Source organism: Bubalus kerabau, chromosome 18 (assembly GCF_029407905.1).
Source record: "Bubalus kerabau isolate K-KA32 ecotype Philippines breed swamp buffalo chromosome 18, PCC_UOA_SB_1v2, whole genome shotgun sequence".
Taxonomy (NCBI): domain Eukaryota; kingdom Metazoa; phylum Chordata; class Mammalia; order Artiodactyla; family Bovidae; genus Bubalus; species Bubalus kerabau.
In genome coordinates, this window is record NC_073641.1 from 63,757,426 (window position 1) to 63,773,215 (window position 15,790).

Here is a 15,790-nt window from a genome sequence, read left to right on the forward strand (position 1 = left end):
CCTTCCAATGAACACCCAGGACTGATCTCCTTTAGAATGGACTGGTTGGATCTCCTTGCAGTCCAATGGACTCTCAAGAGTCTTCTCCAGCACCACAGTGCAAAAGCATCAGTTCTTCGGTGCTCAGCTTTCTCCACAGTCCAACTCTCACATCCATACATGACCACTAGAAAAACCATAGCCTTGACTAGAGTTTGGTTCTATGTAATTGTATTACCTAAGTAGCTACTGTAACCACAGCCACAGACGATTCAGGACTGTCTCATTGCCACAAGGCCTCCTCCTGCCACCCCTGTTGTAGCCATTCCCACATTCATCCTCCCAAAGCCCTGATAGCTGCTGCTCTGTTCTCCACTTCTGTAATTTTGTTATTTCAAGAATGTTAATTTATCTTTTTCCCTCAGCATAATGCACTTGAGATCTAAGTTGTTGTTTGTTGCATAATCAATAGTAGGTTTCCTTTTTCTTGCTACATACATCTCCTTGGTATGGATGCATCACCTTGTTTAACACCTCACATATTGTGGGACATTTGGTTTTTTCTAGTTTTTTGAAATTATACATAAACTACTATGAACATTTGTTCTGATTTAATGTTATGAACATTAAACATGTGAACAGAACCTTCAAGTTGTTTAAAGAAACTTGCCTCTGATCATAAGGAAGTAAGGATCTATAATACAATGAGAGATGTTCATGAATATTACTTGTCTTATGCTCTATGAAGACAATAACATTGAGCTTTATTTTCACAGATTATCTGTTGGTATTCAATGTCACAAAACCAAAATTTCAGTTTTGTCTTTTCTATAAAACAGGCAATGGTAATTTGCATAAATTTTCCTTAAATATCTAAGGGATGTTAGCTTCACTTTTACTAATAAAATTATATCAATTCTAGTCAAACCCATTAACCAGGGTTTGATGTGTCTATAATAGACCACACAGTTAATGACAGAAAAGCAGGTGGAAGGAAAGCTGTGAGCAGATCAGAGTGCTTTAGAGGAAAGACGAGATGCACCCGCACACATATGCATGTTCACACACACGCACAAGACCACCCAATCCCAGGAAGCTACGGACACACAAGCTTGACCTTTCCTTTTGCCTGGCAGTATCCCCAAGATTTGGAGAAGGAAATGGCAACCCACTCCAGTGTTCTTGCCTGGAGAATCCCAGGGATGGGGAAGCCTGGTGGGCTGCCGTCTATGGGGTCACACAGAGTCGGACACGACTGAAGTGACTTAGCATAGCATAGCATAGCATCCCCAAGATTAAGCCAGTCTGTCCACTGAGAGGACCCTAACAGTAGGCATATTTCCGAGATATTGAATGCTGAAGCCTGAAACTTGAAAATCTGAGAACCTTGACATTGGTACCACTTCTGCCAGTAAACACACCAAAAAAAAACCCAAAACCTCTCTTGCCTTAGAAATCAGTTATGAATGATCAAACTGCAAAATACAGCAACTTTCTGCTCACCCTTAAGATCATTGAATAAAACATTCGGGTTAATCAAAGATCTCACTGTGAGTTACAATGAGTACCAAAGGACATTATTAATATAAGCATATATAAAACGATAAAACACTTAACAAATTAACCATGCAAACTTCTCGATTTTTGATGGTTTGGAAAGCATTTCAAAATATGATAAGAGATCTGATTATTCATCTGATTAATAGCATCCCCAGTCATCTTCAGTTGTGGTTTATGTGTTCCAATCTATGGAATGCCCACAGACAAAGGTATTACAGTGCTTTGTTGCCTATTGTGGCTGGCATTCAGAAATTTTGCTTCAACTACTATAAAATTCTTGTGTACTAGAGTAGCATCTCGAAAAATACCTAGTACATGTATGAGAAGTCTCCCAGCAGACTACAGAGACAAATATAATGTGTGAATTTTCTAGATTATAATTCACCATTAGTTCCTCCTTCTCATATTGAATTTTACACATAATATGTCTATTGTAATTGAACTATGGTCAACTCCAAAACTATGAAAGCATTTCCAAAAGAGAAACTGGCCAGTGTGTCTTTCCCAAGGTTAGAACTTGGCTTTGTGTAGCTAGTACATTTAGAGTGAGAAGGCCTAAGGCGAATACTCTATGGTTACTAGAAACTGGAGTATGTATTTTGGAGGACTGAAGACAAAACAGAACTCCTGTTTATTGCCCTTGCTTCCCTCGAGCTGACCAGCTCATAAACCCATCAGTGTTGCGGTCCTCTGTGATAAACTCTGGGGCCATATGTATCCAGACTACAGCGAGTGAGTCTTACCATTTTGAGGTTATCAGTTGCCTGGATATTTCGACAGTCATCACACACAACAGATTTATTAATAGCTTAGGAATGTGAATTTCCCCTGCCTCAAACTAAATGGAAATTAATAATAGCAATTTGGATGTGGTTCATTTTCTTCCAAGGTTTTGAAAATAGCAAACGGTCTTTAAGGTTTTTACTATGGCGAGAACAGTAGCAGTTGTCAGGGGAGGCCTCCTGTGTGGGAGTGAATGGAAAACTTAAGGCTTAAAAAGCAAATCATTTTCTTTGGAAATCACAGACTGCCTTTTTTCCTTCCTCAGTTTAGTGTGGGGAAAAAAATGAGACAGTTTAAATTCTGCAAAGCCTGTAACATATTTGTGTGATGATATTAATTGGCATCCAACATGGACACGACTGGGCAACTGAACTGAACTGAACGTGGACAAGTGGAATTCTGTACGTTGGTTTATTGAACTTTCAGTTCTATGAGTTGTTCTCTCTCAAGCCTCTGTCCTGTTTGTGATAATGTTAGCTTACTTTGTTTTTAATGGCTCCTATGATCCCAGCTGAAGGCAAAAGGAGAACAGGGCGGCAGAGGATGGGATAGTTGGATGGCATCACTGACTCAGTTGACATGAATTTGAGCAAACTCTAGAAGATCATGGAGGACAGAGGAATCTGGTGTGTTGTAGTTCATGGGGTCGCAGAGAGTCAGACATGACTTAACAACTGAACAACAACAACAAAATGTTCTCAGCACTATTTTATGGGTCTTACATACATCACACACTTAACTGTCACAAGATCCCTATGGGGAAATTTCTAGTAATAGCCCCATTTTACAAAGAGAGAAACCAGGCTCAGAGTAAGTGATGGACATGCTCAAGGTCCCATGGACCTGTGTGCAACAGCTCCCCGAACACACCTCTTCGTGAATGTTCCTTCCTGCCCTGTGTCCTTACTGTCACATCCCCAGGCAGACTGCCAGGATATGGGGAGCTGGCCTTGCGTCTCTCTGTTCTGCAAGCCCAGAGCCGTGGTGAGCACTTACCAAGGGCTGGTGGTGATGCTGTTTTACCATTTTCTCCACGACTGGTTGTGACTGAAAGCCTAGGTATGGTCCCACTATTCCTGGGTATTATCTAAGTCTCCTGTTCCCATTTCCCCCGATCTGTCCCCGTGTTGACTGCCCGCACCCCCACACACAGTGGGCGGCAACATATTCTAATAGATGACATAAATTATAATAAGCCATTATCAAACCAGTCAATCCTAAAAGAAATCAACCCTGAGTATTCATTAGAAGGACTGATGCTGAAGCTGAAGCTCCAGTATTTTGGCCACCTGATGCAAAGTGCTGATTCCTTGGAAAAGACTCTGATGCTGGGAAAGATTGAAGGCAAGAGGAGAAGGGGATGACAGAGGATGAGATGGTTGGATGGCATCACTGACTCAATGGACATGAGCTTGAACAAACTCCAAGAGAGAGTAAAAGACAAGGAAGCCAGGGGTGCTGCAGTCCACGAGGTCACAAAGAGTCAGACATGACTTAGTGACTGAACTACAACAAAATAATCTATAAACTATAGTGACCATTTTAGCAATATAGTAAAATAGGAAACAGTTGCATAGTTACTCAAGACATGCCAGGCCCTGATCACTTGATACAGAAAGCGCTTGATATGAGCTGATTTCTTTAAGCCTCAAGATGTCTCCATGTAGGCCCTGAGAGTTTAAGTCACTTGCCCAAAGTGTCCTGTATTGATAGGAGCAGAGCTGAAGGGAGTCTAGCCTTCGAGCCTGACTTGAAGAACTGGACACCATGCACACAGTCTCCTCATTTGGGCTTTGTGGTCCTATAACTGCCCACCATATACCATTAAGCATTATTATAGTATAGTAGCTGCAAAATTACATTTTGATGAAAATAGTTAAAGCGGATAGAAGATGTGTGGCCTAAGAAACAAATAAACATTCTTATTGCATGGTGGAGATACTGTGATATTCATTTGGGAATAGACCACAAACACTTATAAAGTCCACAAGGCAAAAAGTTGAAATCAGTTCTGCAGAAAGTTCTGGGAGAAGCAGGGTCACTTGCCAACCAAATTAATAAGGACTGGTTACTGTCCATAGCATTCAAGGGCTGCTGCTGCTGCTGCTAAGTTGCTTAAGTCGTGTCCGACTCTGTGCGACCCCATAGACGGCAGCCCACCAGGCTCCCCCATCCCTGGGATTTTCCAGGCAAGAGTGCTGGAGTGGGGTGCCATTGGGCAACAGCATCCTAAACAGAGCTCCACGGGTACCGTGTCTCACCATTTTTTCTAAATATGTTTTATTTTTATGGTATTCTAGACTTTTGACCAAGGTCATTTTATTTTACCACCAATGGCTATTTTTGTGATGTGGCTGCATGCAAAAGCCATATACTGAAAAAGACTTTATGTGAGGATACAGTTTCAGGTCATTGGGGCATTGTAAATAAAAGGTTCTTTGTTCCTGTAGGCGAGCATCAAATGTCAGTTCGGAAGCAATTGATTAATACTTCACAATAGTTTCTCTGGCTTATGTTTTAGGTACATTGCTTAACTTGAAAGCCAGCTAACCAAAAACTCATAGTTCCTTTCCTTTATTTCATTTTGAACGATATTGTGAGCAATAAAATGCCACACAATACAGTGCAAGGAATTGGTGCTTCAGGCATCAAAAGTTGAAAAAGAAACTACGAAAATGTATTTGAGCAGGTTCACAACAGACCGAGTAGCTGTAGTAACAGTTCACTTTGTGTCTTTTCCTAACATTAAGAAAACTCTTTGAACTTTCCTATATATATATATTGGAAACGACCCAGAGGTGGATAAGGAGACTATCATGCTAGAAATGATAAGACGGAAAATCATTTCTGGAGGAACTCAAAGGTTATTCTTTGGTTTAAACTAGTTTTTCTCCTATCTCATGACCTCAGAACTTGAAAGTTATTGTTTGCCCCCTTCAAATGTTCAAACTGTGTCAAACTTGAGCAAAAGTAATAGTAAGGAAAAGTAATAATGTCATATTTCTCATATGCAAAATAGAGAAAAGACTCATTATATTCGAAACCATTACTTCCCTCAATTATTTACACTTACAGATTTCAGAATTGTCTCACATCATTTGAGTTTCCATTCTGAGTGATTCTGACAATGATGAAAATATGATGTAGAACTGAATCACAAGGATTTATGAAAATATTTAACTGAACATGTAATGTAAGAATTGTGATTTCCCGGTTTCAAGTGTCAAAGATATTCTTAAATTCGTGTTAACCTTTTTTCCCCGATTTTTCATAACATAAAACATTTGAGATAAAAGTGAGAGTCCCTTTTTGTCCCTGCTCAGACTTATTTTCCTCTGCTCTCACCATCGTGAGTTTGGGCGCATCTCTTTAATCTGTCTTTGTATGGTCTCTCTCCCTCTTACACGTACATGTGTGTGTTTGTATTTATATGCAATATTATTTGGTCCGTGTCTTAAATTTTTTTCATAATCGGAGTCCTGAAGTACATGTCTTATGTGCAGCATATGTTTTTCTGTATTTTGCTTTTGAGCCTGATCCATGTATACATTGGGTTTCCCTCAGATGGTAAAGACTCTGTCTGCAATGCAAGAGACCCAGATTCGATCCCTGCATTGGGAGGATCTGCTGGAAAAAGGAATGGCAACCCACTCCAGTATTCTTGCCTGGGAAATCCCATAAACAGAGGAGCCTAGTGGACTATGGGCTTCCCTCATAGCTCAATTGGTAAAGAATCCACCTGCAATGCAGGAGACCCCAGTTTCATTCCTGGGTGGGGAAGGTTCATTGGAGAAGGGATAGGCTACTGCTCCAGTACTCTTGGGCTTCACTTGTGGCTCAGCTGGTAAAGAATCCACCTGCAATGTGGGAGACCTGGGTTTGATCCCTGGGTTGGGAATATCCCCTGGAGAAAGGGAAGACTACAGTCCATGGAAGCTACAGTCCATGGAGTCGCAAGGAGTCAGACATGACTAAGCAACTGACCCTTTCACTTTATGTACATTACATATGGGGCTAATTTGCTTTAGCTGCCAAATGGTGTTTTTCCATGTTATGTCATATATGATGTGGAATCCTACTATTATGGAACAGAATTTATCTGTTTCCCTATTGTTGTTCCCTTAGGTTGTTTCGTTTGTTTCGCTACTGCCAGCATATGGGCAGGAACAGTCTGTATAAGTCTGCTGGGCACAGGTGCACAGGTTTCCCTGAAGACTCTACCTAGAAGGAAAATTGCTCGATGATTGGATTGTTGTTTCATCGTTCAGTCATGTCTGACTCTTTCAGACCCCATGGACTATAGCCGCTAGGCTTCTCCTTCCATGGGATTTCCCAGGCAAGAATACTGGAGTGGGTTGCCATTTCCTCTTCCAGGAGATCTTCCTGACCCAGGGATGGAACTCACATCTCCTGCATTGGCAGGTGGGTTCCTTACCACTGAACTACCAGGGAAGCTGGATGACTGGGTATTTGCACATAAAACAGTATCAGATGCTGACTCACAGCTCACCCAAGTGTTTCACTAGTTTGCTGTCCCACATACAGTGTATGAGAGTTAACATTTCCTCATCTCCTCGTCAACATTTAACGCAGTCAGACTTTCTAGTAGTTTTATAGACTGTGAAGGGTTAAAGAGGTATCTGTCGATCTCTATTCTTTTAACTCTTGATAGGATTGAGTCTCTTTTAATGTATGTGGTGACCATACATTCTTGATTTTTCTGCTCATCAATTTTACATATATTTGTTGACCTCCTTTCTACTTGATCTCTTAATCTCTTTCTCATTGATTTGTAGGAGTTATTTATAATGTTCTGGACGATAACCCTTTGTAAGCTGTATGCATTGTAAATATCTTCTCCCGGGATGTGGCTTGTTTTTTCACCTTAGTTTCTGGTGTTTATGGCTTTAATTGCATAGGAGTTCAGTTTTAGTGCCCAGTGTGTGAATAGAATGTTAGTTCAGAATGTAATCTCTAGAAGCAGGAGGTCAGGGTAATAATCCTGGCTTCAGTATTTGTTGACTGTGGGGTCTCCAGCAAGTTCCGTAAGAACTTTTCAGCTCAGTTTCATTCTCTATAAAATGGGAAAATATCACCTCTCAAAAGTTTTGTTGTAAAGTTTAACTAGAAATCAGTTAGAATATTGCCTGTTGTAAAGGGAAAGGTATCTATGCATTTGCTACTAGGATTTGTGCTTTTAAAATATTGTTTTAAAAATTCTTTTCCAGCATTACCAGTATATATTTTTATGTGTGTGTGTGTGTTTGTATTTAAAAGCTAAATGTTACTTATGATGGTCTTTGTTATAAATATATGTGTATTCTCGCAATAATTGAGTTCTGAAACTTATATAAAGTTGTATTTAAATATGCATGAGTATGTGCTAAGTCTCTTCAGTCATGTCCAAGTCTTTACGACCCTGTGGGCTGCAGCCTGCCAGACTCCTCTGTCCATGGGATTCTCTAGGCAAGAATATTGGAGTGGGTTGTCACGCCCTCCTCCAGGGGATCTTCCTGATCCAGGGATCTTCCTGAACTCATGTCTCTTTTATCTTCTGCATTAGCAGGCAGGTTCTCTACCCACTAGTGCCACTAAAGCCCACATTTAATTCTTTAGACATTATTTCTAGTTTAAGAAATAGAGAATTTTGGTAGTGAAAGAAAACTTTATTTCCTGAAACTGAACATACATGAAAGTTACCACAACATCAAAACTGACTTTTGTATTAGATTAAGTTGAATGATATGATTGGGGAAAAGTACACCATGAGTAATTCCTAAACACCTTAAATAAGAGTGTCTGAAGTATAAGCATAATTTCTATTGAATGAATAAAGAGTTCACTTTTTTTTTTTAAAGTGTCCACCTTAGAGCAGCTTTTAAGAATCAATTGCATAAATATGCAATTGCATAGAAAGTAAAGGGCACACTTAAAGGAAATAAAATCCAAACCCAGTGTCTCTTGGGACTTCTATTTTCTGTGATCAGTCATACTTTTAGTGCATTTTAACTCTGCTAAGGAAATTAGGAAACCACTTACATGATTAATGCTCTTTGTCTACTCCAAAGGAGATACCCCTGCTTTGAGAAGATAGTTTCATATTTACTGTCAATAGTATTTTTTCAATTGTAATAAAAAATGTTTCTTCTTGTTTCTGTTGCACATAAAATTGAAACTTTTTTTAAAGAAATGAACAAAAAGTAAATATTATGTAACAGTGTGATGTGTAGTTCGGTGTGTAAAATCACCCATTACTGTGGATGAGTGATTACTCAAAGGATGTGAAATGCAGGAGCACTGCCTTATTTGTGCTAGGGTGACCCGAGACGTTTTCTTCCAGCTCTAAACTGTGGAAATGAAAGATGGAGAAGTTGGAAATGCCTAATGAACTCAAATAATGGCATATTTCTGTATTACTCAGTGTGACATTTATTCTGCCCAAGAAAACAACCCTCCAGCTTCAGAGTTTTAACAAAACTATGGTTTATTTCTCATTCATGTTGTGTCTTCTCTGGGTTGGCAGAAATTTCCCCAGCATGTGGTTACTCAGGGACCCTTCTCAACATAGGGCTTCACAAGGGAATGTGTGGAAATCACATGTCCGCCCTTCTGTGCTTCTGGCAGGGGGTGGTACATGGCCCCATCCACATGCAGGGTGGTAGAGAAGTGTGATCTTCAATGTGCCCAGGAGTGGAGAGCAGGGCTTTGATGAGCATGGAAGAAACTTCCAGTGACTTATGCAATCTTATTGTTTCAAGTGGGAAGTAGCAACTGGATTTTCCTCCTTGACTTTTTGTTGATGTTGTTTTGATTGGATGGGGGATTTTTTAAATTCTACAGTGATTTACAATTTTCAAGAAAAGCTTCACACGTACAATTTTGTGTAATCCCATGATAACCCTTCCCCCCTCCTTGCCCCTCGTTCCTACACTCCCTCCACTGGTAACAACTGTTTTCTTCTCTATTCCTGTGAGTCTGCATAATTGTTCGTTTTATTCACTAGTTTGTTGGTGGTGGTTCTTTTTTTTTTTTTTTTGATTCCACATATAAGTTATACAGTCCATGGAATTCTCTAGGCCAGAATATTGTACAGTACTATACATTCCATGGAATTCTCCAGGACAGAACACTGGAGTGGGTAGCCTATTTCTCCTCCAGCAGATCTTCCTGATCCAGGAATCGAACCTGGGTCTCCTGCAATGCAGGTGGATTCTTTACTGACTGAGCTATCAAGAAAGCCCCATATAAGTGATACCATATAGCATTACAGAGAAGGCAATGGCACCCCACTCCAGTACTCTTGCCTGGAAAATCACATGGACGGAGGAGCCTGGTAGGCTGCAGTCCATGGGGTCGCGAAGAGTAGGACACGACTGAGCGACTTCACTTTTCACTTTCATGCATTGGAGAAGGAAATGGCAACCCACTCCAGTGTGCTTGCCTGGAGAATCCCAGGGACGGCAGAGCCTGGCGGGCTGCCGTCTATGGGGTCGCACAAAGTCAGACATGGCTGAAGTGACGCAGCAGCAGCAGCAGCAGAAGCATACAGCATTTGTCTTTCTCTGTCTGACTTATTTCATTTAGCATATTACTAAGTCCATCCATGTTGCTGCAAATGGAAAATTTTCATTCTTTTTTATGGCATATATCTGTTGATGGACACCCAGAATGCCTTCTATAAACAATGCTCTTATGAAGATTGGATGCACATGTATTTTTTAATTACTGGAATACCTAGAAGTGGAATTGCTGGGTCATATGTAGTTCTTTGAAAACTACATATTTTAGTTTTTTGAGAAACCTCCATATTGTTTTCCACATGAGATTGCATCAATTTACATTCCCACCAACAGTGTACAAGGGTTCTCGTTTGTCTACATCCTTGTCAACATTTGTTATTTGTGTTCTTTTTGATGATAGCCATTCTGACAGGTGTGAAGTGATACCTCATTGTGGTTTTAATTTGTGTTTCCCTGATGATTAGCAATGTTGAGCATCTTTTCACATGCCAGGTGTCCATCTGCATTTCCTCTTTGGAAAAAATGTCCACTCAGTTCTACCCACTTTTTAAATCATGTCGTTTAATTTTTTTATATATATTGAGCTATAGGTGGCCAAGTTATTTAACATCAATAAGATAGCTACTCCCCAGGTACCAAAAGATATAAGTGATTGTCATGAATTAGCACAGCCCTAGTATACAATAAGTACTTAGCAAAGAACTGAATTGGTAAAAGGAATGTAGTAGCATACAGATAGTAGTAAATCTGGAAGGCTATACTATGAAAACATTTGATCATACCAGAAAAATACTGTACTGGTTTCCTTGGGCTGCCATGACAAATTACTACAATGAGTGTCTTAAAATAAATTCATTACCTCACAGTTTGGGGACCAGAAGTGATAGCTTAGGGTGAACAATATTGAATTCGCGATCTCTAAAGAAGAAGATTTAGCTTCGAGACCAGGGACTAGTCTTATCACTCAAGAGCTTTTGTGTAGCAGAGTTTTATTAAAGTAAGAAAAGGGACAGACAAACAAAGCTTCTGACAAAGACATCAGAAGGCAGATGGAGAGTGCCCCCATCGCTAGTCTTATCAAGGCCTTATATACTTTACCAGACCCACTCTCACAACATGCATCTTAAATGAACAAGATTAGATTTAAGGATAGAAAGGTCTTGCCAGACCTACTCCCATAACATACTTCTTAAGATAACAAGATTGGTCAGAAAACCTAAGGAGAAACATGTCCTTGAGCAAGATACATTGTTATATTGATTAAAACAAAGCCATGTAGAAAATGTCTTTTTCTCCTTGAGAGCCCCAGATCCCTTTCTCTTTCTAGAGAACTCCGGATCCCTTTCTCCTCCTCAGGAACCCTGGACTTCTTATCAACCTACCTATGAACTGACTCTCTCAGAAGTTCAAAATCACCTATGCTGACAGGGCTATGTTCCCTCAGTTTAATTCAGTCATTTCAGTCACTGAGCTGTGTCTGACTCTGTGACCCCATGGACTGCAGCACACCAGGCTTCCCTGTCCTTCATCATCTCCTGGAGTTTGCTCAATCTCATGTCTATTGAGTTGGTGATGCCATCCAACCACTTCATCCTCTGTCACCCTCTTCTCCTGCCCTCAATCTTTCCCAGCATCAGGATCTTTTCCAATAAGTCAGCTCCTCTCATCAGGTGGCCAAAGGATTGAAGCTTCAGCTTTAGCATCGGTCCTTCCAATGAATATTCAGGGTTGATTTCCATTAGGATTGACTGGTTTGATCTCCTTACTGTCCAAGGGACTTGGAAGAGTCTTCTCCAGTGCCACAATTCGAAAGCATCAATTCTTCAGCACTCAGTCTTCTTTATGGAGGAATACTAAGGAGAGAGGTTCTTTTCTTAACTCTCCCAGGTTCTGCTGGCTCCAGCCATTACTTGGCTTATAGTTCCATAACTCCAGTCTCTTGCTTCCATCTTCACAAGACCTTCACAAGACCTTCTCCTCTGTGTCTTTCTCCTCTAGTGTCTTTTATAAGGACATTGATCATTGAATTTCAGAAGCTCTCATCTTAAGATCTTTACCTTAATTACATCTTTAAAAACACTTTCCCATTAAGTAACCTTTCACAATTTCTAGGGATTTGGTATGGACACATCTTTTGGGGGGAAAGGATACCATTCAACTCAGTACAATTTTGAAAACATTTTCCACCCCTATATTAGAGGCCACTTACTAACAGAACATACTTTGTAATTTTTTTAACTATTAACTATAGGATTGCATTTCTGTTTAAGGTGTTAAACCTTGCACTTAGTTGTTACTGCTTTATAATGATACACTTTTTGATGCAAGGAGAAGCTGCATCAGAGTGAATTTGTAATGTTATCATTTTAGGTATCAACTGTCTATAGCGCTCATCATTGTGAAACCATTTTTCACTTTGCTAAAATGGATTGGCTGAGGAGAAAGATGCCCTAAAACAGTCTCTTGAGGGACAGCTCTTATATTCATGTATATCAATCATGGCTATTCTGAACACTCATTTATACCAGAATTGCCTTTTTCCTCAGCAGATGTATTCAGAAACCATTTCTAAGGTACAGATTAAAGTTCTAAAACCTACTTCTTGTTGTGAAACTGATGAGCTATTCATAGAAGTGCCTTGATCAGAGTAAAAGATCTAGTAAATAAGAGTAGAAAATAATTCTCAAAATGATACCTGTCAGTAATTGTCATATAGATTTCCCACAAACTATTGACATATAAAAAAGGGTATGTTAGAACTATTTGCCATATATTATGAAAGAGCTGTTCATACTTAGAAATTTTAAATTTATTTATGTATTTTAAGGAGAAGGCAATGGCAACCCACTCCAGTACTCTTGCCTGGAAAATCCCATGGGCGGAGGAGCATGCTAGGCTGTAGTCCATGGGGTCGCTAAGAGTCGGACACAACTGAGCGACTTCACTTTCACTTTTCACTTTCATGCATTGGAGAAGGAAATGGCAACCCACTCCAGTGTTCTTGCCTGGAGAATCCTAGGGACGGGGGAGCCTGGTGGGCTGCCGTCTCTGGGGTTGCACAGAGTTGGATACAACTGAAGCGACTTAGCAGCAGCAGCAACAACATGTATTTTAAATAAATCATTTAAAATAAATTTATGTGCCCACCTAGGTACAATCTGCACAATATCTTTGGCATGTCATTTGCATGAGCCACCCTTTCTACCTGGGTCATTTTTATTATATGATATATTTCTAAAGTGGAAACTTGGGAACTGTATAGTTGGTGGGTGGTAAAGTGTTATGATTTTCATATTACTTAGTTTGAAATATAATAAACAGCTAAAAGGAACTGCTTATCAGGTATGTCTAGGAAAAGGTGTAGATTTATTTTATCTCTTTATAATGAAAATGGAGAAAGTTATATCTCTATTAGAACACCTTACAGAGTTTACATGAAACTATTCAGACGTGTTTTAAAATAGCTACAGTTGCGTAGAACTTCATGTGTGTAGAAACTGTCGTAAGTGATGAGTACAGTACATTGTGATTTGTAAAAATATCAGCTGTTCTCTTGAAATTTACTGAATGGTGTCCATTTATGACATGTAAATACCTGTGAATCCAAAAAGGTGTATACCAAATAGATTAAAATTATGATTGTATCAAAGTGGGACCCCTTTTCCCAGTAAGAAATTAAAGGGAGTTCCATGGAGGCCCCATTACTAACTTAATGTACCTTTGCATCTTACAGTCTAGAGCCCTTTAATTTGTAACAAATTCATTATATCTATGTATTCTCTCTTTTACAGTTCAGCAGAAGAGCAGTTTCACTGGCAATCACAAGGTAAGATACAGCTTGTTTTCTTTATTGAAGTATACTTGAATTACAGTGTTGTATAATTTATAAATATTAATATACATATTTTTTGTATTCCTTTCCATTGTGATTATTAGTCAATCTAGTTCCTTGTGCTATATCATTTCTTTTTGTTTGTCTGTTTTACGTATAGTAGGTTGTATCTGCTAATCCCAAACCCCTAATTTGTTCCTCTCCTACCCCTTTTCTCAATTGGTAATCATGTTTGTTTTCTTATGTCCATGGATCATTTTGTTTTGCAAACAAGTTCATTTGTATCATATTTTAGATTCCACACACAAATGATATTATAAATATTTGTCTTTCTCTGACTTCACTCAATATGATAATCTCTAGGTCCATCCATGTTGCTGCAAATGGCATTATTTCATCCTTTTTTACATTGAGTAATATTCCATTGTGTACATATATATATATACACACACACACCACATCTTCTTTATCCATTCATCAGCTGATGGACATTTAAATTTAAAATACAACTTCTTGATGAGCATATATACTTACTTCTACATATACCTCTATTGGTTAATTTTCTTAAGAACTTTAGAAAGAAACTTATAAAAATAAATTTGATAAAACATGACACTAAAATTAAGTGAAGTTGTTTTGAAAGCTCAACAGTTCATGGGAGTTAAATTTTCCCAATTCCCTAGTAACTTTATGTTTTTCATGGACACATATAATTGGCTAGCCTTGGTTTTTAATAGTGGTTGACCAGGGTTACAATGTGATACCTAATAAGAATTTCATAAAGGTAATACCATCACTGACTCAATGGACATGAGTTTGAGTAAACTCTGGGAGTTGGTGATGGATAGGGAGGCCTGGCATGCTGCAGTCCATGGGATTGCAAAGAGTTGGACATGACTGAGTGACTGAACTGAACTGAATAGTTCTAGTTACTATATTTTTGATTATTAAATCATAGTCTTAAGCTTTAATGTTGACAAAACCATGTGCTTGTTCATCTCTTTGAAATATTGTATTTCAGATGGTCAAAAAGATATCGAAGATGAGCTCACAACAGGTCTCGAACTGGTGGACTCCTGTATTAGATCACTACAGGAATCAGGAATACTTGACCCACAAGACTATTCAACAAGTGAAAGTAAGTCAAATAGTAATTAAGCTTGAAGACAATTAAAATATAAGAGCGTTATGTCATTAATATTAATGAAAGTGAAGTGAAAGTGGCTCAGTCATGTCCCATGGAATGGGAGTCGACCCCATGGACCACACAGTCCATGGAATTCTCCAGGTCAGAATACTGGAATGAGTAGCTATTCCCTTCTCCTGGGGATCTTCCCAACCCAGGGATTGAACCCAGGTCTCCTGAATTGGAGGTGGATTCTTTACCAGCTGAGCCACCAGGGAATCCCATTAATATTAATATAGTTAAATGATGAGCCATATCCTTAGGACTTCAAGATGTGTTTATACTTATTTTATCAATTTTATTCCACTCTCATCGACTTCCTTCCTGCATTACCTCACACTAATTCACATTTGATTATAAACTCTCTTAAGTCAGTAATGGGGGCTTCCCTGATGGCTCAGATGGTAAAGAATCTGCCAACAATGCAGGAGATCGAGGTTCGATTCCTGGGTTAGGAAGATCCCCTGGAGAAGGGAATGACTACCCATTCCAGTATTCTTACCTGGAAAATCCCATGGACAGAGAAGCCTGGTGGGCTACAGTCCATGGGGTCACAAAAAGTCAGACATGACTGAGCAGCTAACATAACAAGTCAGTAATTAGCATCGAGATTTCTCACCAACTATTGACATATTGGTGATTCTCAATCAATTCTCTGACATCCTTTTTGGCATCTAGATTAGCAAATTGTATGAATTCATCATATAGTTGTTTTATCAATACACTGTCTGCTTTAAACTTAACTGTCTAGAGATTCTCAGGTGGTGCAGTGGTAAGGTATCCGACTGCCAATGCAGGAGACTCAAGAGATATGGTTTTGATTCCTGGGTCAGGAAGTTCCCCTGGAGTAGGAAATGGCAACCTACTCCAATATTCTTACCTGGAAAATTTTATGGACAGAGGAGCCTCGTGGCCTACAGCTTAGGGATA

At 39.3% G+C, this 15,790-nt stretch overlaps 1 protein-coding gene across 1 annotated transcript in view; it reads left to right on the forward strand.

Moving 5' to 3' along the window:
* The window catches only part of CTNND2 (catenin delta 2), a 1,122,555-nt gene that overhangs the window by 605,024 nt on the left and 501,741 nt on the right, over nt 1-15,790 (forward strand). The window contains exons 4-5 of the mRNA XM_055555147.1: nt 13,634-13,668; nt 14,696-14,812. Coding sequence (XP_055411122.1) covers nt 13,634-13,668; nt 14,696-14,812 — 152 coding nt within the window. The remainder of the gene's footprint in view (nt 1-13,633; nt 13,669-14,695; nt 14,813-15,790) is intronic.